Below are 22851 nucleotides of genomic sequence, written 5' to 3' on the forward strand. Positions count from 1 at the left end.
GGGATTCTGCCTTGGCCGAAGGAAAAACAGGATAAATGTGTTTACATGCCTGCCCACTCATGGAACAGTGATCACTGTGATTTTAGGACAGTAACCACAACATGATAGATATACTGTAGTGTATATTTGATGAGGCACCCAATGTAAATGCTGACTAAACTCCCTGCTCTCTATCCTCGGGAGAAGACTGAGGTCATCCTAGTGTCTTCAGTTGAAACATTTTGATTACTACTGACAGGCTCGTGACTCCTGCTCACTCCTCGTAGTACCGATCCCAAAGGAAGTGACTGCAAGAGCCCTAACTGAAATATACTGTATATATTTTTTCCACTCCTTTTCAGTGCCTTTCTTTAAATCGTGCAGAGATTAGTTAATAACGATCAGTAGTCAAAGTCCCATGTTCTGATTAATACATGGAGTCTTGTTTCACACATAAGGGATGGTGGTTTTTGTTTACCAGCAATGCCCTCTGACTTCCTCTCTCTCTCTCTCTCTCTCTCTCTCTCTCTCTCTCTCTCTCTGAGTGCACACCATCAGAGGCTGCTCAGCAGGGGGTGCATCCTCCTTTTCCAGGCCCAATGCACTTGCTACAGTAAACATCCTCCCCATGTTGCCCCACGGGATGATGAGCAGACAGACACAAATCACTGTGTCAATATGAATTGTGGGCGAGGCCAGGAAAGCATAGTGAAGGACATGTTTGTTTGTTTTTCTGTTTTTTTTTTTCAATGTATTTACTGAATGTATTGCAGCAAACTATCATGAGAGGTAATTAGAGGGAAGAGTGATCGCCTCTGTTTCAACACAGGACGTCCCATTCATACATGTAGTTCAAAAGCTATTATTCAGTTATATCCTTCCAACAGGTGGCCATTGAAATGACATCAGTCACTATAACACATTTTAAAACAAAATGACACACCCACTGAGATTGAGTCACACATGCTGTGACAATTCGCCGGGAAGAGGAACAACATTCTGGCCAAAGTGTTTTGGCACAGAGTTGAAACGTGAGATCAGTGAGATTATCGACCCGCATCCACACATATCATTCATGAATTTGGTTCTTGCTAAAATAAGTGTGCTGGAGGTAAAGGTGGAGTCAGTGATTCTGCAGAACGCTTGCTGTCAATATAAAGTTATTGAATCTGCATCGAGTAAAGTGTGCAAGTGCTGCTCAGCACTAATTATCCATAACTTTCAACCAGCAAGCTCATCTGTGTTCATCAATACATTTATTTTACAGCTTTTCTCTCGTGCATTACTGACGTGTGGCTGTTGATCTGGACAACTACATCCAAAGTCAAAGTCTTTTGCATTATGAATTATATCCTCCTCATGGGGTGTGTGTGTGTGTGTGTGTGTTTGTGTTGCATTACCCCCTCAACTAGAACTTCCCCCTAGGCTGTTGATGCAACAGAGCAGTTTCTCTTCTCAGGCAGCCTACTGATCGACTGTCATCAAAAGAAGCCCAGAGGGAAGGCTGAGGGGCCTTGCTCTGCAACTCCAAGAAGCCTATATACTGTATGTGTGTCAGTGTGCGACCACTTGTTGATACAATAAATATACTTACAGTTTGACAGAAGATGTTACAATTTTAAACTCCATATTGCATGGACTATTTACATATTCCCTGATAAAGAAAGGAATGCTCAACTCCCCATGACAGCAGGGGAATGCGGACAAAGCACCTGAAGTGCAGGCTTGTTGGACAGGTGAGTCAGGTGGAGACAGCGCAGCCTGCGTTTAATCAGTAACCACATTCCACGCCACACATGAAACTAGTTCAACAAACAATAATAAAATGACGAAACTGTGAGCACTGTTTGCATTGTGGTGAGTTTGTTATTATTACTGCTGCTTCACATAGCCAACACTATGACCTGCACGCCTGGCTTCGTACACTGGACACATACACACACGGCTCACCGTCGAGCCACTTTCAATGAAGTGCTCCCCGGACGTGTTCATTTCAAATATTTATTCTGCCAAAGCAGACCGCCGACGCTAGTAATACTGCTTACAAATCCCACAATATCCCCCTGATGTGCAGCTGCTGTGCTGGTAGGCTTGCTGCTGAGTGGTGGCAGGGCACAGGCCGCAAACGTTAACCTGAAAAGCTATTAGGATTGCATGCTGGGGGGCAGATAAACTCGCAGGCTATAGCGAACTGGACGGATGCCATGGGAAGAGGGTGTACAGGTAATCTGGCCTGAAGGTAATGACATCTCTTTATGTGTCGCTGGAAGGAGCCAACAGGAGGCCTCCTTGGAGAACTCATTTCCTGTTGAGCTCCTCTGTCTGTCTGTCTGTCTGTCTGTCTGTCTGTCTGTCTGTCTGTCTGTCTGTCTGTCTGTCTGTCTGTCTGCCTGTCTGTCTGTCAGTTTCCCTCGCTCTGTGCAAAATGTTTGTATAGTGCCAGGGCCGCTGCTACGCTTTTGGGTGCCCTAAGCAGAAATTGTCAGTGATGCCCCCCCCCCCCCACCCCTCAAAAAAAAAAAAACACCCAGATGCTCGCGTCCGCAGGGCGCGAGCGACATTTTTTTGCCATTGCAAGATCTCTGCGACTGCTTTTTGGCACATTTGCCAGCATTTACTAACAGAAAGAACAGCTTAACTTGTGAAAAAAGTGCCTTTGCAACGGTATTGAGTGATAGGATCATAGACTGATTATGAGATAATGGGCCCCTGGGCTTACACTCTTAAAGAGCCCCCCACTTGTCCCTATCCAGTCAGGTACACTGAATTTTCTACACGGATACATACAATTAATGGCAAAAACATATTAAGGAAGTCAGTGTTTCCCACAGGATCTTGGGGTATTGTTGGAGGGACCCTGTACCTTGTTGGGGGGTGGGTGGAATTTTTTTTACCTTTTTAAAGTAAAATGCATCAATCTGGTGCACTTTGTGAGGAAATTTTAGAGACTAGAGAGATATCAAATGCTGAGATGCAGAAGGAACATTATTTTTCAGATTTTTCTTAAACAGGTAGCACTCTTTACTCTGCAACTGTAAAAACAGTAGATTGGTCTGCAGACCCATGTTCTATGATGGAGAGGCCCATTTCAACAGATAAAGGGTGGATATGAACAATTTAGAATTCACACATATAAAGTTTATTTGTGTATGTGTGAGGGGGCCTTCAACCCCCTTAGACAGAGCTACTAATGCTGTTGTTTTTAACTTGCTTTTGTATTTCTCCCCTACTAGTTGAGGGGCCCATGATGATTTCTATCTTGTTACATTTTAATGAGTACTTATATTTAGGCTATTCCTTTTTGGACCCTGTTATTGACATCAGTGACTGAGCTCTTTGACTATGCAACATGAAAAGTTACTATCAGTATATCTGGCTAAGGGCCCCCCTGAGCCCTTGGGCCCCTGGGCATGTGCCCGGTGTGCCTGTGCAGTAATCCACCCCTGGATAGGTTACACAATTAAGAAAAAACAACGATGGGCCTGTTCATAACTAATTTATATATTTTTTGTAATGTAATGATTATCATGAACTTTAAAAAAAAAACTATTTTGGGGGGCCCCCGGACCATCTCTTTTTCCTTTTTAATTAAAAAAAAAAAAAAAAAAAAAAAAAAAAATTATAATTATAATTTTTTTTTTTTTTGGGGTGCCCCCCCCCAGGAACTTGGTGCCCTACGCAGTCTGCGTACTCTGCGTATAGGGAGCGGCGGCCCTGTATAGTGCCCTGTCATTTCCAAGGACCCATAAGTGCAGCACGCACAGCAGAAAACTCAAGGAAGCTTACTGCTATTTTGCCCAGAAGCTTATTTCTTGTGCTGGCTGCAGGATTGCAGCTGCTGATGTGTCAATTAGTTTGTGGTAATTTGATTTAAAAGGCCTCGGGGCTCCAAGAGTTTGGCTTTTATAGTGCTTTAGTAGAGCCCATTCCGAGACAAATGTCAAGTTAATCAAATAATTAAAAACCAACCGAGTTCAACTTAGGTTTTTTTTGTTCAGGGCCACTGACCATGCTTTATACTGCCTTTATTATCCACCTTGCTAAATACAGTACATTGTAAGACAGTGAAGTTAAACTTTACCAAAAGTAATGTTTACCAAAACATGCTGTAGCCTATAACAGTGTCTAAAATCCCAAGAAATATCTCTCCATAAAGTCATTTATAATCATCTCCTTTGTGACATAGCCTATATATTTTCCAGTGAGGTAAATGAAAAGGCATTTTTAGACAAACGACTAACCAAAGAGCAACACAATAAACCAGAGACATCACATCATCAGCATCAGCCTAATACAGCAGTAGAGGCAATTCTCTGTCCTCACCTTGAACTCCACAGACAGCTGCGGCGTGTACTCCAGCGTCCACAGCGCTCGGACCAGCGACGCCAGCTGCTCGGTCACCTCTCCCCCGGTGCTCTCGCCTCCTCCTCCCGGCTCCCCGTTCACCATCACCGTCCTGCCGCTGCCGTTGTTGCTGTTGTGGTGGTGCCCGTGTTGGTGGCACAGGTCCGACTTGTACTGCTCCAGGCCGAGGTACTCTGCCAGAACGTCCGTGTTGCTGAGGCACTGGACCACGGCGTTCATGAAGCAGGTGTTGCCGTGGTTCTTGAGCCCCAGCACCCCGGGGGTCTTGTCGCCGTAGCACCACGACAGCCTGTCTTTCACCGAGCCGCCGTGCAGGGCGAGGGAGGACGCCGTGGAGGAGCTCTTCTTGGCCGCAGTAGTCGTAGTAGTAGTAGTAGTAGTGGTGGTGCCCCCCTCGTCCGTGAAACCCCCCGAAGCACTTGGCCCGAAGCCACCGTCGTCGTCCGCCGCCGAAGCCGGTGATTCCGCGTCGCCAAAGTGCGCCAAAGTGCCCAAAGTTTTAAGGATCCTTCCCATGAAATTCCCAAAAGATCGCAGCGATTTCCTCCTGACGAACCTCCCCGTTTTGTATTTCTTCTCCTTGCGCTTCGTCCTCTTGGGTTTCGTGGGTTTTCTTACCTTGTTTTCCTTGCGGGGATCCATGGCTGTATAGCCTATATTACTTCATTAGAGGAGCGAGAGATAATGAAACTGGCTAGTGTGTGTGTATGTGTGTGTGGAGGCGCACCTGTCTGCCAGGCTGTCTACCCCTCCTCCTTCTCCTCCTCCTCCTCCTCTACATGAACCTTAGGCTACCGCTGAGGTGGCACGTCCACTCGGTGCCAATAATAAGGCACATGATTACTGACATTACTCCATTGACATCCTGGCAAATCCCGGTGTGTGCGATGTGGTCACCACTCCGCGCGCGCGTGTGTAGAATGGGCGCCGCTCTCACTCCAGGAACTATACAGAGATGAGCAGGTTCCGCAGGTTCAATTACACTTCCTCATGGATGGCTCTCAGCACTGGTTCGCGCGCCGTCGGCTCTTCTTTGGACTCCCTCGCCACCTGTTATTACTCCATCCACTCCTGTCTGTATTCTGGCCTACAATGGACAACTTTCTATTTCTGTGATCCTGCCCAACGTCCGACTGCCCCGCCCCCTCAGACCTGAGTTGAATTAAAGGCATCATAGGAGATTATCTGCAATATGCACTTTTTAATATGTTGTGAAAAGTGCTTTTTACACCCCAACAGCAATAAATGGATTGCATTACATTGCTGTTGTACCAACACAACACAGTTGTTCAACAGTTTGATACGAGTAGAAAATCCTTTTTTCTTCACACAATGTTGCAGGACTGACAAAGAGCACGAAACTCAAACAAGTATTGCTCATTAAACACACAACGAACAAGGAAATTGTTTTAATGTTTAATAGGTGTGAAGCACTGTAGCCTCAAACCGCCCCCTGTAGGACCAATTACAACATGACCTCTTCAGAGAAAACATTAACTTTCATTTGTTAGGTGATTTTACCAGCCACATGCATGAAACTAACAACCCCAATCCACTAACAATGAACACAGAGAAGCTACTAATATTGCTTTGGTGGCCCATTATCATCATAGTATGGCCTGAATACTGAGTGACTAATGACTAGTGCATATAAGACAAGTTGTCCTGTCCCATTGTAGCAGTGGGATCGTATTTTTAGTGCTTATAATTATACACAAATACAGTATGTACAAGATCCCCGGCTCTCTCAACGTAAATAGATGCTGAGACTTTACTACACCTCTACAGGGGGTCTACTTTTTCTTCATTCTGCTACTGCTATACCTTGGCTGTTACACACACCAGCATTCAAAACACACACACACACACCTATGTAATAAACACAGTATTCTATTAATAGCACGGTTACTGTCCTCACACACATTACTACTGATACACAGCCCGGCAGCTCCATAAAATACAAATGAAAAAAAAAAAAAAAAAGGACGTTAGAGAGCCATTCAAACAGACCCGTCTTTTGGTTTTCAATGGGGCATCAACCCTACATGTTTCGAGCCATATTCGGATTACTCTAATCATGTATGTGATTCTTAATTTCACAGCTCACCAAAACTAAAGATTGATTTCAGTGGGCCGGATGTGCTGATTAGTTGAAAATAGATAGTCCCATTTAATATTTCCATAAATTCCCCGGTGCTCTTCTTCCAGCTTTGTTAAGAAACATACATATACGGCACACCAATGTAACATGAATCTTCCTTTAAACTATGAAAATGAACCACAGTTTGGTTGGAGGGGTAAAGTGAGAGATGTCCTTTTCCCCCCAATACAGATTCAGGGATGTTTTAGGTTTTATACTGCAGGTTTGCATATTACGTTTTTTTTTTTTTTTTTTTTTGAGAAGCAGGGTTGAGTTGTTAATAATTTAGATTTGCCATTTTTGTTAGTAGAATGTAGCAGTTAGTAGAATGTCCACAGTTTGGACACAGCCGGAAAGGCTTTCTGTTTCTGTTCACTGCCTTCTTCCTTCTTCAACTAGAATCCTTCAGGGAATCGCCCGTTGATAGATTAGCTGACAGCAGCAGTGTGCTTAAGCAGCCGGGAATCTGGGCTCCCTTCTCTTTTACGGTAGCAGACAGAGGAAATTGGGTCTGAGTCGATTTAATTTACTGTATAATATCGCCTTGTTTTTACATAGTCTAGTTTCATCTGCTCCGAGACGGTCTGCAGTGCGCCATTAAATCTGTTGTTCTAAAAAAGAAAAAAGTTCTAAAGAAGCATAAAAGCAGGTACTTTGATATGAAGAATATGTTCTGGTGCCTTGAAGTGTATTTTAAATTCAAGTTAAAATGTTGCTCTGTGAATTCACACCTATAGTCGGCTCCTGTGTGGAAATTCCCACGTCAGAGACTTCATTGCTCAATAAGTGGAATCTTTATACTGCATATATAGTCCTTTCTCTGTTGAGAAAACAACCCAATATAGCCATTAATGCTCAATCAAATTCCATTTATTTATTTTAGCCAGAGTGTAAATCCATTATGTACCAGTTACAATATCATTGTTGAATTCTCACGGGAACATTTACTAAGAGGAACGATAAAGGGGAGGAGGTTGGATGAATCAATATGAGTGGAAGGTGTTAGTAGATTAAAAACTTCTGTTGTTTCTAGCGTCATAGAGAATCACCATCATGTCACATTAAGAGGAGGGGGGGTGAGGGAACTTCCAGCGGAGAATGGCTCCATCTGCACTGGTGCTGACCAAGGTGCTGTTGTTGGAGCAGAGCTTGATGCTGGTGATGTTGCCACCGTGAGCGATCCCTATGTGGGTTACCGAACCTTCCATGTAGTCCCACACCTTCACCAGCTTGTCATCTCCACCTGTCACGGGAGAGGTGAAGCATGTGTAAATAAGTGTGAGTGAAGTTTTAGGGTGTATTCACACATGCCGTGTTTAGTTCGGTTGAAACGAACTCAGATGCACTTCTGCCTTCGGTGCGCATCTTTCAGGCAGGTGTGAATACAGCAATCGCACTCGGGTGCGGACCAAACAAACGCTCCGAGACCCAGCTGAAGAGGTAGTCTCGATGCGTTTCCAAACGCACTCTGCTGCAGTTCGTTTGTGGTGTGAATTTGTTCGGACTCGATCCGACCCAAATGCAGGAGGCACTGTGCCTTTTCTTTCTTTTCTTTTTTAATAAATAGCCGTCAGCTTCACATTATGGGAAAGTGTTGTTGTCACCATTATTAGTTGTGGTTTGACCGGGAGCCCAGAACAATATAAATGCTGAATGTGTTCAGCGATCAGATGAAGGAGAGGGGAGCGTCTCTCGCACAGTGCCAACAGGTTCACGCTGCGCAAGAAGTGTGTGTTTTTATTTTGCTTCCCATGTACGGGACCGTCAATACTATCCCCGTGTCAGTTTGGAGCTGAACTGCGCCGACCCAGCTGATACACAGCTTAATCAGCTGAGTGTCAGCTTGAGCCTATTCTTCTCGCGTGACGCGCATCCAGCACCAAAAATACAGTAAAAATGATGTTTCACATCGTAGGCTACAAGCCACATAACGTGGCATTGACATAAGGCTACACATTATGACCATATGAAACAACAATAATTTGATGTTTTTCCTCTTTATTTATAGGTTAGATGTAGGCCCTTTTATTATTTTTAGCCCCATATTATATCAATGATATATATTTCGCAGTTTAAACTTCGTGCTTCCTGTTTCTCTCCACCCCAGAATGTCTGTCCAATGAATGAATGACCTCAGATCACGTGTGGTTTTGCTTCGTAATGCTGGTTCACTTGCAAAAGGGGCAATATGAAAGTGGACCACACCAAACAAAAAAAATCAAAACTCTATTTGGTCTGGACCAAAGCAAGTGCACTAGCGGACTTTCCCAGTGTGAATACACCCTTAGAGGAGCATGCATTGTTAGTGTCAGTACAGGGGATTCAACAGTATTTGAGAAGAAAAGAAGAAGAAAAGGCATAACAAGCAATCATCAGAATGGGTCGTACCTGTCACAAAGTGTTTGCCGTCCTGTGAGATGTGCAGGCCATTGATGGCTCCAGACTGCGAGCCCTCCAGTTCTCTGATGGCAGTACCATCGTGCACGTCCCAGTAGGTAACCTGAGCAGGAAGTGAACACACAAATGCAGGTGTCGTAGATTACACATATTGGTAACACTTTATAATAATGTTCATTTATAAGTGATTCAAAAGTTATTTATAAGTCATTTATAAGTCATTAGATAATGATGAACCAAACATTTACAAAACAGTAATATATATTTGTATATGAAGTGCTACGTTAACGTATTCCAAATGTGTTGTAAGTCATCTATAAAACTTTTAATAATCAGGAAATACTCAGTGACAAATCATTGGCAAATTATTAATAAGTCATTTACAAACCTTTCTGCATCCCCCTATCTAAAGTGTAAACCATTCATCAGGTGCATATGTGTAGTAGGGCAGTCTTCGACTAAAAATGTACTTAGTCAAATCTGATTGTTCAAATCTTGCCTAATGAACATTATTATAAAGGGTTACCGACATATTTGTTCGTCGACGGCATTTAAAAAAAAAAGGAAGACAGAAATATATGTCAAGTGTGCATGTGATGAAATTAATTATCAAGTATACATCATAAATAAGACATAACGCCTGGGATCTCTTATCTGTATTTGAATTATTGTGGTAATTTGTATATGATTGATGCAGACCATTGTCTTACTGCCCACATGATACATGTGACAGCATATCTACTGTATCTTGTTGTGCTACTGTTCCATTACGTCCTCATATACTGTGCCATCTCCTATGTGGGTAGTATTCAAAATGTCAACTCAAACTACCTGAACTGCTTTATTTATTTATTTACCTGTATACAAATGAGCCAATTCCCAGCTTCACTCACACACACACACACACACACACACACACACACACACACACACACACACACACTAACACAATGTTTGCTGATCTTAATTAGATGTACTACTCCCTAGAGCTTTATACCTGTCAAAGTATCAAGCCTCACGAGCCTCACAAACGCAACTATTTGCTGAATTCATTTATAGCGCAGGCAGCACAAACATCACAGTGCCACAAACCAACAAGGGACCTTTCTTGTTATTTATATGACCGACCTGATTACATTACATCTTAAAAATGTGGTGCTGTAAACAAAGGGCCGGATGGCTTTGATCTCTAAAATCAGTCTTCTGTACAGAAGCCATCTCAAAGGTAGAGAAACACAGGCTAACGGACTGCATTTCAAAGTCAATCAAGTGTAAGCGTACACGTCAAATTTAAAGATCTCATTACTATATAAAAATGGATATACAGTACGTCCTGACTATATTGCTGCGAGTAAGCAATACGCAAATGTTTGCTATTTGACAAATGTAAAATCAAACCACAGTATCAAAAAGCCTGGCTATTCATAAAAAAGGAAACGCTCATGTTACACAGAAGTCCTAAGAATAACATTTAACAAGAATAGCTATTACAAGAATAGCTTCGGAGACAGGATTTCATCTCTCTGCTCAAGGCCATGCCTACGATGTATTAAAGGGGAAATGTAATCTCAAACAGGCATATCAAATGCTGCTGGATATTTAGTAATAAAAGAGGAACAAAAGGCTAAGTAAAAAAGAGAGATACAAGGATTATATTTATAGTTTCAGAGCTGCAGACTGGTTCTCTCTGGCCTATACAAGCTACACAGAAACATGTCTGTGGTTCCTTGAAACTGCACTATTTATCTGGCACAGACTGGTGTGTTCAGTTATATCCACAAAAAAATGCCTTTGCAAAACAACATTTAGGAAAAAACAGGGACATGACCGGAGGGTGAAATGGTTCATTATACACAATATACAATGATATGGAGTATACATTTCATAAGATGCTTGGGCTATATGTCTTCGCAGCATACACTCTTTTGCTCGATCAACTCTAGGCACCAATTAAATCAGTATTCGGCTCCATTAATCGGGTGTCAAATTACATTCATTCTATCCCTCCTCACCACCACTTTGCAGTAGGTGCAAACACTCCTATGGAACCCTGGTTCATATGTTTTGGTTCTCTCCCAGACTCCACAATTTCTGGTCAAGCGTTTTTTTGTTGTTATTCAGATGTCCACGGCCACATTCTCCTTCCCAGAAATAGCCATATTAGGCTGGACACAACAACTCGAGACCTTAAGTCATTGGAAAGCGCTGTCGGTTCAGTATGGGTTGGTGATTGTGAAAAAAAAGTATTCTTAAGGTTTGGAACAAAGAGATAGCACCCTGTTTTGACTTCTGGCTGATAGAGTTCTCCAGCATTTTATATATGGAGAAAATTCGATATGAGATTTCAGGGAAAGCAAAGAAGCTTAAACACATTTGGCAGCCTTTCTTTGACTATATCTCAGTTTTAAAAGGGACCTACTTGGCGCCTCAAATTATTTTTATTTTCAGTTTGACATTTGACATAGAAAACCTGTATAGTAGAGAAGTAGTAGTTTGTTGTCCATTTTTTTTAAACTTTTATTTTTGTATTCTTTTTCTCCGTGTTTTTTATGTGTGTATGTTCATAAAAAAAATAATAATAAAGAATGATCTGAAATCTTTCCTTATAAACCATCTATCAAATCAGAATATGTAAAATTCGGGAAATGAATGACAATGCAGCAAGCGAGGGAGCATCCTAAATGGCAGGCCTACCGTTAGCAATGCTCACCTTATAATATCCAGGAAAGTTCAACCAGGGTACAGTCGCCTCAGCTACAGGCAAGTAGTCCTTATTTTAACGAGTTCTGTAAATGTGTGCATTTAAAATGAGGCACAAAATATAATGTATTGGAACATCATTCCAAATGAGCTGAAAGTGTTGGCAGACTTTCACTTGTTTTCAGGCCAACTTAAGAAATGGATGGTCAATAACCAAACCTAGTTCTTTAGAAGTCCTCGTTTTAATGATAGTTTTATCTCAGTGTAATTTTGAAATTGTGATTTCTTGTGTGCCATATAGTGATGTGATATGTATATATATTGTATATTGTTATTGTATTCTGTGTTGACCTGCACAGGGACTGCAGATGGAAATTAGCAAACTGCTATAATCTGGTACAATGCATCTTTTTTATGTGAAATTAATGTTAATTTGTACATGGTCCCTGACAAATAAACTAATAAACTAAACTAAACTATTATGGGCCTTTTTTGGGGGTGAAAACATGTTATTCAGCTTTTTCTGTTTCTATAGCTCACTTTTTTAAATGTAGACCTTTAGCAAAGTTATCCTTTTTATCGACTTGAGTCTTTCAAGGAAAATATTGATTTGACACCAAGACAAATGATCATGGGATTCAGTGGGCCACAACGGTAAAGTACTGTCCACTAAATGCCCCATCATAAAAAACCTTCTTTATCGTTATCATCATCATCATCATCATCATCTGTATCCCACAAATACAACCTCTCCTGACCCTATACAGTCCCCCTGTTCACTTGTTTGTTTTGTTTTTCCACACTACTTCTCTCAGTTCAGATGGTTTCACTTTCAGCAATTTTCCTCACACAGATGCATGCTGGGATGTAATGAAGGGACGGGGTAAGCGAGTGCAGAGCGTTGCTGTTTGTTCTCCTAGACAAGAGCGCCAGTGTCCTGGGATGAGCAGATGGTGCTTCTGGCTGGCACTTGGGCAGCACAAGCACATCCGCAGGAAGGCAAAAGAAGAAAAAAAAACACCACAAAACTGTCTATCTCCCCTTCTCTCTCTCTCTCTCTCTCTCCTTCCTTGAATCCTTCCCTCTCTTTCGCTCTCTTCACTATGCACATTCTCAGAGCATGGTCTAATCAGCACAACTCGTCCTCAGCTCTCAGCATGCAGGTGGAGGCCACAATGTGTGAAGCCGGGTTCAAGCAGCGCCGATGAAGCGCACAATCAAGGAAACAAGCGTTAATTCTGCCATTGTGAACTCCGGACCATATGTCAATAAGTGATGTGTAGAGTTTATCAGTTTTAGTCTGAAAAATAACAGACTTTTGCAGGTGTTTATTTGTCACAGCGACCAGCAGTCGACACAGTGGCTTGATTATGTTGAGCTGAGAAAAACAAATTACAAGCTTTTCATACGACGTGCAAATGTGTGTGATTGTGAAAGTCTTCACTGTGCTCTGCTTTGCTGATCTTGAGAGCGGCAGGTGTTTCACTCATGCACAGACTGAGTGAAGATTATAATAATAATATCAGCATAATGACACATTTAGATTGTGTTGCCTGTTGAGTGCCTTACACCCTAGAGGATTTTCAATCATAACAATCATTGAAAAAAAAAGTCCATATGCCAGTGCATTAAACCAACCAAAACAAATCGTAAGGTAACCATACATAATTGGCAGATGTCCGAGACCACACAAATGGGATAGATTGGTCGGGTTATAAATTAAGAAAATTATAAAAAATTTAAAATGTATAAAATAAAAATGTAATCTGCTGAACCGAGTACAGAGCTAAAGTATAAACCAAAACATACCTTTCTGTCCGTGCCGCTAGTAATGAGCTGGTATTCCTCCGGATGGTAGCACACCGTCCGGAACAGCGTGTTGGCGATCACCATTTGAAGACTCGCAAACCGCCTTCAGCAGGAAAAGCACAAGAAAAAAAGAAGGGTGACATTCACCAATGTTACAATGGTCTAGAAAAAAAAGTGCACTCACATCATAAAAATGCCCAACTGCAGTTTAATGTAATAAAAAAAAAACATGAGTCTGGGATTAAATGCAAATAAGTTGTGCATATTCGCACCAGCCCAAAACATGATTATGTGTCTGAGCTTGTTAGGAATCATACAAAAATCTATAATACTCTTTATGAATACAACCTGGAAGCCCTATAATCCACAGACTTGTTCGCTGAAGAGGAACGGGGAAACACAACGACCACAGAGTTTTGAAAGCTTTTATTCTCCTCACAGAAGAAGGATTTTTAAGCTTTCTTCATAAAGAATGCGCTGAATTTACTTGACTACTACTGTACCAGCTGCCGATGAACGGCTATAGCTCTCCTAACAACTCAAACCTGTAGGCAGCACTCTGTATTTTACACTTTTATTTCATCCCTGTTGTTGGCTATGTAAATCATGAGGAATTATGTACTGTCATTTCTTAATTTACTGGAAAATGTAACTAACTGAACCAGGCTTTGTAGTTGTGTATGGCAGTTCATGCTACATCCAAAAAGAGTATTGTATGCAACGACTACACAAGAAATAAAGAGTCTGAATACATATTGAGCTCCTCTGTGTTCATCAATACATTTATCTTACAGCTGTTCTCTCGTGCATTACTGACGTGTGGCTGTTGATCTGGACAACTACATCCAAAGTCAAAGTATTTTGCATTATGAATGATATCCTCCTCATGGTGTGTGTGTGTGTGTGTGTGTGTGCGCGTGTGTTGCCACTCTACTGTTTGATTATGCAGATGAGCTACTCACACGATGTCCCAGATGATGCAGGCACCATCGGAGCTGGCAGTGACGCACTCTTTGTCGTCACTCTTGATTTTGATACAATTGACGCCGGCCTTGTGCTCTTTCATGGTCTCCAGCAGCCGATGGCCACCACCAGAATGCAGCTCCCAGACACGCACCTGCAAATAGGCCAAACCAAAACTCATTCAACCTAACAGGAGATCCCTTTCAAAACAGATACCGACTAAAAATACCCTCTCGTTTTTGTTTTCAGTTGGTTGTGGAAACAAAAGAGTAATACTTAAAACAGTATGCCTGTTTATTCTTTTTTCTGAATATGACAAACGGCTGTCATACTTGGGAGCCTGACTGCTGGAAACACATACAATGTTGAATATGTATGTGCAGGTTGATAGGCTGTGTGAAGTATAGTTTTGGGTCGGTACCATTGCTGTTTTAAGAATAATTTTCAATCATTTCAAAACAGATTTTCTGGGAAATAAAATTACCAATTCAAATTTTAAGAGACACATTTTTTTCATCCTTAGATAAATACCAGAAATGCACAAGCACAAGCTCCTTTACAGACGCTTAGACATAGCTGTGACAGGAGTCAGTCAGTCACAGTGAAATTACCAAGCAAGAACTTTTTCTTTTTCAATAGGAAGAAGAGTGCTTTCATAGCAGGAGACAGAGAGGGGATACAATCAGTTCAGAAGGAGCTTAGAAGGCAACTAAGGGCGGCCAAAAACAGCTATAGGGAGAGGCTGGAGGGCAAGCTCCAAATGAACAGTGCCAAGGAGGTTGGGATGGGATGAAGGAGATCACGGGACACAAACTGCCAGGTCCAGCTGTGGGGGGCGGACACAAACGTGCTAATGAGCTGAACCTATTTTTCAACAGATTGGACTCAACCCCTGCCCCATTGAGCTCAGCTGGTCAGTCTGTGCCCTCCCCCTCCTCCACCCTTACCCCCAACCTAGCCAGCCTCCCCTGCTTGAGAAGAAGCTCTCAGCAATGCAGGTACACCCGACATGGTGGCCTGGATTGGTGACTACCTCTCCAGCAGGCCACAGTACGTGCGGCTGCAGAGCGGCCTGTCAGAGGTGGTGATGAGCAACACTGGCGCACCCCAAGGAACAGTACTTTCACCCTTCTTCTTTACCATCTACACCTCTGACTTCAGCTTCAACTGGACAGTCTGGAGGTGGTGTTGGAAAGGAGGATGAGGGACAAATTCAAGTCCATCCTGGGCAAACCCTCCCATCCCCTCCATGTGGAGCTGTGGCAGATCGGGAGCACCTTCAGCCACAGATTCATGTTCCCCAGGTGCAAGACGGAGCGCTTCAGGTGCTCCTTTGTGCCGGCAGCCATTAGGCTGTTCAACGGTGCCTGATGTTTGTGTATGTCTAAAGTTGTGTTCGGAATGCCATACTAACGTCCTCCCTCCTACATAACCAACATCTATATACTACATACTGTCTACTCAAAGATCAACTGTGCAAGGTGCGTCGAAACGTTCACACTGAAGTATACTCAAGCAATAAAGAATGTTTTCTTCTTCTTATAAGATTCAGGCCGTTTAGACTCAGTAATGAAACTTAAAGTAGATATAATATCGCTGATAAATGAAAACAGACGGTGAAAACAGCGTCCAAATGAGCTAAAATCCTAAATACAATAAACAGTAACATGGCACACTTATTTTTAGGTAAGCTCTAATTGATTATTCATTCATTTTTTCACACGTTTACGTTTTGAGACAGCATCAGACAGCACCAGGACAGCACTCAGCTGTTAGATGAGCTTGACGAGCCGCGGTGTGTGGAACACAGCATTCAGTTCAGATCTCTCTCCAATATCAGACTGGCTTCACTCATTTCACTTTGTAACTCTAATTTTGATAGGTATTTATCTTCATCTCTTATATAATTGTAAGAGTTTATGAATGACTGCACATACAGTTGTCAGATCGCGGACCCCAAACAATGCCCCCCCCACCCCTCAAAAAAAAAAAAACACCCAGATGCTCGCGTCCGCAGGGCGCGAGCGACATTTTTTTGCCATTGCAAGATCTCTGCGACTGCTTTTTGGCACATTTGCCAGCATTTACTAACAGAAAGAACAGCTTAACTTGTGAAAAAAGTGCCTTTGCAAAGGAATTGAGTGATAGGATCATAGACTGATTATGAGATAATGGGCCCCTGGGCTTACACTCTTAAAGAGCCCCCCACTTGTCCCTATCCAGTCAGGTACACTGAATTTTCTACACGGATACATACAATTAATGGCAAAAACATATTAAGGAAGTCAGTGTTTCCCACAGGATCTTGGGGTATTGTTGGAGGGACCCTGTACCTTGTTGGGGGGTGGGTGGAATTTTTTTTACCTTTTTAAAGTAAAATGCATCAATCTGGTGCACTTTGTGAGGAAATTTTAGAGACTAGAGAGATATCAAATGCTGAGATGCAGAAGGAACATTATTTTTCAGATTTTTCTTAAACAGGTAGCACTCTTTACTCTGCAACTGTAAAAACAGTAGATTGGTCTGCAGACCCATGTTCTATGATGGAGAGGCCCATTTCAACAGATAAAGGGTGGATATGAACAATTTAGAATTCACACATATAAAGTTTATTTGTGTATGTGTGAGGGGGCCTTCAACCCCCTTAGACAGAGCTACTAATGCTGTTGTTTTTAACTTGCTTTTGTATTTCTCCCCTACTAGTTGAGGGGCCCATGATGATTTCTATCTTGTTACATTTTAATGAGTACTTATATTTAGGCTATTCCTTTTTGGACCCTGTTATTGACATCAGTGACTGAGCTCTTTGACTATGCAACATGAAAAGTTACTATCAGTATATCTGGCTAAGGGCCCCCCTGAGCCCTTGGGCCCCTGGGCCTGTGCCCGGTGTGCCTGTGCAGTAATCCACCCCTGGATAGGTTACACAATTAAGAAAAAACAACGATGGGCCTGTTCATAACTAATTTATATATTTTTTGTAATGTAATGATTATCATGAACTTTAAAAAAAAAACTATTTTGGGGGGCCCCCGGACCATCTCTTTTTCCTTTTTAATTAAAAAAAAAAAAAAAAAAAAAAAAAAAATTATAATTATAATTTTTTTTTTTTTTGGGGTGCCCCCCCCCCAGGAACTTGGTGCCCTACGCAGTCTGCGTACTCTGCGTATAGGGAGCGGCGGCCCTGCAACTTACTCAAAAATATTTCATTTTCCTGTGCGGGTAGAATTGACCCAAGTAACCTGTCGATCCATACCCAAAATCTTCCCGAAAGTTCATCCGGGCAATTCTCGCATACCCAAACTCGCATACCCAGACCGTCACATACTCAAATTGAAGTCAAAATGAGTATGAGTAGGACGTAAGTATGGCTTTCCGAACACAGCCAGTATGTTTGCATATACAGTACATGTGTGTCTGTGTTTAGGTACGCGTATATATGTGTAAATATGCATCACTCATCATCATGATGTTGGTTCGTCTTGTCTTGTTTTTGTCCCTACTTTAAAGGTGAAGTAAGCGATTTATTTATTTGAATATATGTGTTAAATCGCTCTTTATTCATACATTGATCACTTATATAGTGTGCGCGTTTCATAAAGCCTATCTCTCAGTCACTCGCTCTGCATGTGATCGGCAAATTAACTTTTCGGGGATCCCACTACTAATAACCAATCAGAAAAGAGAACGCTACAAACCGGCACCCGTATCACTGCCGGTGCACATGCAGAGCGACAGATGGGTGAATGTGAATGCGCCTACAATGGTGGAGCAGGTAAAAATCCTTCCCAATGTCTGTTTTGATGGTTTTTATCATGTTTTATCACACTTATGGATCTGAGATGATCCTAGATAACTTGCTGCTTGAAGACATTAATGTTGTGACGTGGGGACAAGGGAGGGGACTGATAACTGCAGTCACTGACAGGAAGTTAGCTAAACTGACCATTCTGCTTACTGAACCTTTAACTATACACGTCTACTTACGCATTAGCACTTTGTATTTATTGTATTAATTGCATTGTCATTTTTATCCTGTGTCCCTCCACTGCTGCTGGGCTGTTTTGCAACAAACACATTTCTCCTACGGGGGATAAATAAAGTTGTATCTTCTCTTATCTTTTTCCTTCTTATCTGTTTTCCTCTAAATCAGTTCAATTCTTAATTTATTTTTTGTTATGAAACAGGTAAGCTAGGTCACAAGGTCAGCTTATTTACAAAAGCACAAAGATTACTCTGGCTTCAGTTCTGACTGAGGGAAAAGGTATTTTGACAAACAGTCCAATGCATTGTGAAGCCAGCTGTTGTATTGAAACCCAATTGTATGTATGAGGTGTGTCACAGTCACCTGCCCCTCTCCACCTCCACTGATGATCCTCTTGCAGCTCCTGGTGCCTGCGAGGGCTGTCACGCCCATTCTGTGTGCATTGTGAATGACGAGCATGATCCGGCCGCTTTCCGGCGCAAACGCACGAATCTTACCATCGTTCCATGCTAGAAGACAGCAAAATCAATGTTTAACGGTCAGTTATTGAGAATATGTTCACGTATGTAACTGAAGGTGTTGCAGTTTTGTTTTTGTTTTCTGCAACAGAAACTGAGGAACACACATAATTGTGTCTGAACTACAGCTCATGCTAGGAGAGGAGACTAAAACTTAATATTCTTTGTAGCAAAACGCTCCAATGTCTTGTTTGCACACGTCTCTCCCTGATTCCCCACCACTGATGATGCTGTGTCCGTCAATCATGAAGTCCACGGAGTTGCAGGTCATGTTGGGTACGGTGATGCGCAGCAGCTCTTTGGGCTTGTCTATGTGCCACAATCTGATGTCCTCCTCGGAGCAGGTCGCAAATAACTCAGATGTTCCACTAGTTGAAAAACAAATAAGGGAGATATGTGGAATTACCGTTAAGTGAAAGTGGGTATAGCCGTCGCCTATAATAATATACATTTAATTTGTACTGCACAACAATCTCAAAGTGCTCTTATAGAATAGCGCTTCTTGAGTTAAAGGCATGTCATGTGTGATGTGAAATCTTTTCCCAATATATCTAAAACCCAGATTTCTCTGAGTTTTACAACGGACCAACATGGGTGAGGTAAGCGTGATATGTCCCCCTCTAGTGACCACATGGGAGTACTGAAGTCATGCATTAAGGTGGCAAAATAGTTCCCCCACAAAGGAAAGACAGCTTATTCACAGTAGAGGTTAAGGAAAACATCGCCCACTTACGGACATATGGCTATGTCCTTGATACCAGTGTTGTGGCTGGTGGAAATGAGTTCGGCTTTGAAGTCGTCAAAACTGAAGCGGTACATCTGAGCCGCCTCCGTCCCAACAAAGAACTGCTGGCCCTCTACTCTGAAAGCGATGGAGGTCACTCCCTTCTCCAGCTGGACTTCCCTAATGCGGGAGAAAGAGAGGGATATAAGAGGTGACAATGAGCATTGTAAAATAAACACAGTTACACTATTTATTTACACAATGTGTACCCTAGAGATGTATTCTTATGTGCAAAATATAGAGGGAAAAAAAAGAGTGTCACCCTTGCACGCCATCCATAAATAAAACAAATAATTTTAGTATTCTTTAATGGATTGGATTAAACTTTTTTTTTTTTTTTTTTAATGGGGACCATGCAAATGGTTCAGTCGAAGGACTCACTTTAGAGTTTTGAAGTGAGTCTTGGAACACACAGTGAAGGTGCCGGATCCAGAGCCTACAAGCAGGTCCCCAGACTTCAGTATCCTCAAGACATTGACACCCTGCACACAAGAGGCAAGCGTTTCAAGACTGTAGTAACTCAGATACCGACTTACAGTTATTTTGTACATAGGGACATTAACTTTTATTTTATATTTATAATGTCTTTGATATGAGCTGATCCATTAATCTAAAAAATTCCTGGTGAGATTGGTCAAAGGGGGAACTGTAAAATAAAAGCTCCAATATTTCATAGAATAAAACCTGGATACAAGTGATAAAGGAACATAGACATAAGATTTTAGAGATTTTTTTTTTACTATCCATAAAGATGTAAAAAATGAAGTTATAGGCGGAACGGGAGTGATAGATAGCTGAATTTACCCTCACAGAGCCAAATAAAGTGTAATGGCTCGCGTTATGCTGCTGACCTACCAGGCTGTATTTGGTTTTAGCTGGACCATATTCACTCAGAAGCCCCGTCTTCAGGTTGATTTTCACTATGTCTCCACTGGTGGTGCCGCAGTAAATGTACTTATCATCCTCTGAAATCTATGCAATCACATAAAACAAGTCAACATTAGCAACACCATCTAACATTATCACATTGAGTGTACTCTAAGCATTAAGACAATTCAAAACTAAAGAGTCACCGTCAAGAGTCATGACTTGAATATCTCAAATACCGTAATGCATCTACTCTACTGCAACTGTAACAGCAATCATGTACTTTCTTTAAGCAATAGCCACTTTGCAAAACAAACAAACAAAAAAAGGAAAGACTTCACAATGCCATCATACCGCTAAACATTTCACAATCCTCTTCAGCTTGCCCATCTGACACTCCATGGGCCTGATCTTCCTGTTGGCCAGGTCCAGCTCCCAGACTCGCAATGTTCCACTGCCCAAAAGAGAGCAATTATAGCAAAACATTTGAGGAGCAAAATGAAATATAGCACATTAACTATAGGGAACATGATATGGTGATAGAGCAGCATGTTAAGAGAAAAGTATGTTTGGGGAAAAGAGGTAATAATCAGATTTCATGCAGTGAGATAATAATTAAATGTCATCCACTAGAAACTATACTTCGACTCACCTCCCGGCAGAAACGAAGACGTTGCTGTTTGTGTTGGAGTAGATCACAGTGAGGCAGTGGCCGGCACTGGGAGTCGAAGCCGGGCTCCCACAGATGGCCTGCTTTGTCTCAACATTCCATATCACTATGCTAAAAAAAACATACAAAAAAAACACCTGTCATACTCAGGAAATAGAGAATATGTAAAGTTGAGTGGAAAAATACTATATGTTCCCTCCTGCATTCGAGAAAGGAGCATCAACAGGTGTCAGCAACTAAGGTGTGGATATTCTATTGAATTATCTCTCTCCCTCTTTCTGTCACTCTCTCTGTTTCACTGACTGAAGAAGTGATGTGTAAGGAATGACTGTATTCATCAAGTTGCAGGTACAAACTGTGATAATGCACACAGAGAAAGTGTCTCAATTTGCCTACAGACTCACTGCAATAAAAAAACTTCTGTAAATCAAGTGGCAAATTATATGACTGACTGTGGAGGTACATCCAGTCAAAAGATGTTGTGTTAACCCTCTTTTTTAAAAACAACTTTCCATTTAAATATTGTTGTTAGGATTTTAGATAGAGCAGGCCAATATCAAAAGGTTTGGAAATTGCTATCCTTCTTTTCAACTGATCAGGTGTGTCTTCTTCCTCATTGAGACTATCTTGTTGTATGCGTGGTGGTAGTTTACCTGCCATCATCCTGACCCCCCAGGGTCACCAGGTACTTGTTGTTAGGAGAGAAGGCCAGAGCCTCCACCTTTGCCTTGTGGAGCAGCAGCTGGGTATAGATTGTTCGCTTTGCAAAGTCCCAGATAATTGCAGAAGCCTGGGAAGATACATATGGATAGTGTGAAGTAGGCTATGTAGAAGTAGTATAGACAAATTATATCATTGTTTTGCAATTACGTACCCTACCACAAGTATTTTCAAGCATGAATATTTCTAAGGCGAAAAGCAATGAACGCTTCCTCATGTAGCCTACCAAACGACATCGACAGCGGAATCAAACTAAACAGGTAATTGATCGCATTGGGGATGTAGCTGAGTCAGCCATATCAGAAAAATGATACGCAAAAATCTAGCATAACTCTGGCTACCTTAAAGCCCATGTAGTTGACCTGTCCAGAGGCAATGTATGATCCACATCTGGACACTGCGATACAGGATACGTTGTTTGTGTGTCCATGCAGGAACTCCTGCTTGCCGTCTTTGATTCTCTTCAGAATGACCGTGCAACCCAGCGGATAGATCAGGTGCTCTCTGTCAGGGTGGACTCTCAGGCCAGAGACTACATGCCCTGATGAAACAAACAGTAGCATACACATTGAAAACAAAAACAAAAAGTTTCCTGTTTGGCAGGTAGCCTAATCCAATTACATTTTGCTATGGGTTACAATAAACTCGTTAGCAAAGCTCTCTCAACACTTCATCCTGCCAACTATTTATTTATATTGTCATTTAAACACTACACAAAACAGAACACCAACAGTAGATAAGCCCAACAATAATTGAAACGTAAATTGCACACTAGCGTGCTAACTGGCAACTCCTAAAAGCTGGAGTTGTTATTAGCTGCGACAATTGTAACGTTAAACTTTGCGGCACAACTCACCGTTGAAACCAATAACAGCTTCCAGCTCAAGTCGAGGCACCCCCACCTTTTCAGGATCCATGGCTGACAAGTCTATCAATACTATGTATGCTGTACAG

General features: G+C 42.0%; 2 protein-coding genes across 2 annotated transcripts in view; both read right to left on the reverse strand.

Moving 5' to 3' along the window:
* usp43a (ubiquitin specific peptidase 43a) overlaps positions 1 to 4986 on the reverse strand; it is a gene marked incomplete at its 5' end in the record, with an annotated part of 84853 nt that extends 79867 nt beyond the window's left edge. The window contains one exon of the mRNA XM_080030103.1: positions 4303 to 4986. Within this exon, the coding sequence (XP_079886229.1) occupies positions 4303 to 4986 (684 nt within the window). The remainder of the gene's footprint in view (positions 1 to 4302) is intronic.
* A 2559-nt stretch (positions 4987 to 7545) lies between these two features.
* cfap52 (cilia and flagella associated protein 52) lies at positions 7546 to 22814 on the reverse strand (the record flags this gene model as incomplete). Its single annotated transcript, XM_080030246.1, has 14 exons — positions 7546 to 7727; positions 8873 to 8984; positions 13391 to 13493; positions 14353 to 14507; positions 18702 to 18847; positions 19076 to 19224; positions 19590 to 19760; positions 20022 to 20122; positions 20496 to 20612; positions 20862 to 20961; positions 21160 to 21288; positions 21831 to 21967; positions 22239 to 22438; positions 22754 to 22814. The coding sequence occupies 14 exons, from the start codon at positions 22812 to 22814 to the stop codon at positions 7546 to 7548; spliced, it is 1863 nt and encodes a 620-aa protein (XP_079886372.1).
* Positions 22815 to 22851: the final 37 nt, after the last annotated feature.

The sequence above is a fragment of the Ammodytes marinus genome (assembly GCF_949987685.1).
Source record: "Ammodytes marinus genome assembly, chromosome: 6".
NCBI lineage: Eukaryota > Metazoa > Chordata > Actinopteri > Uranoscopiformes > Ammodytidae > Ammodytes > Ammodytes marinus.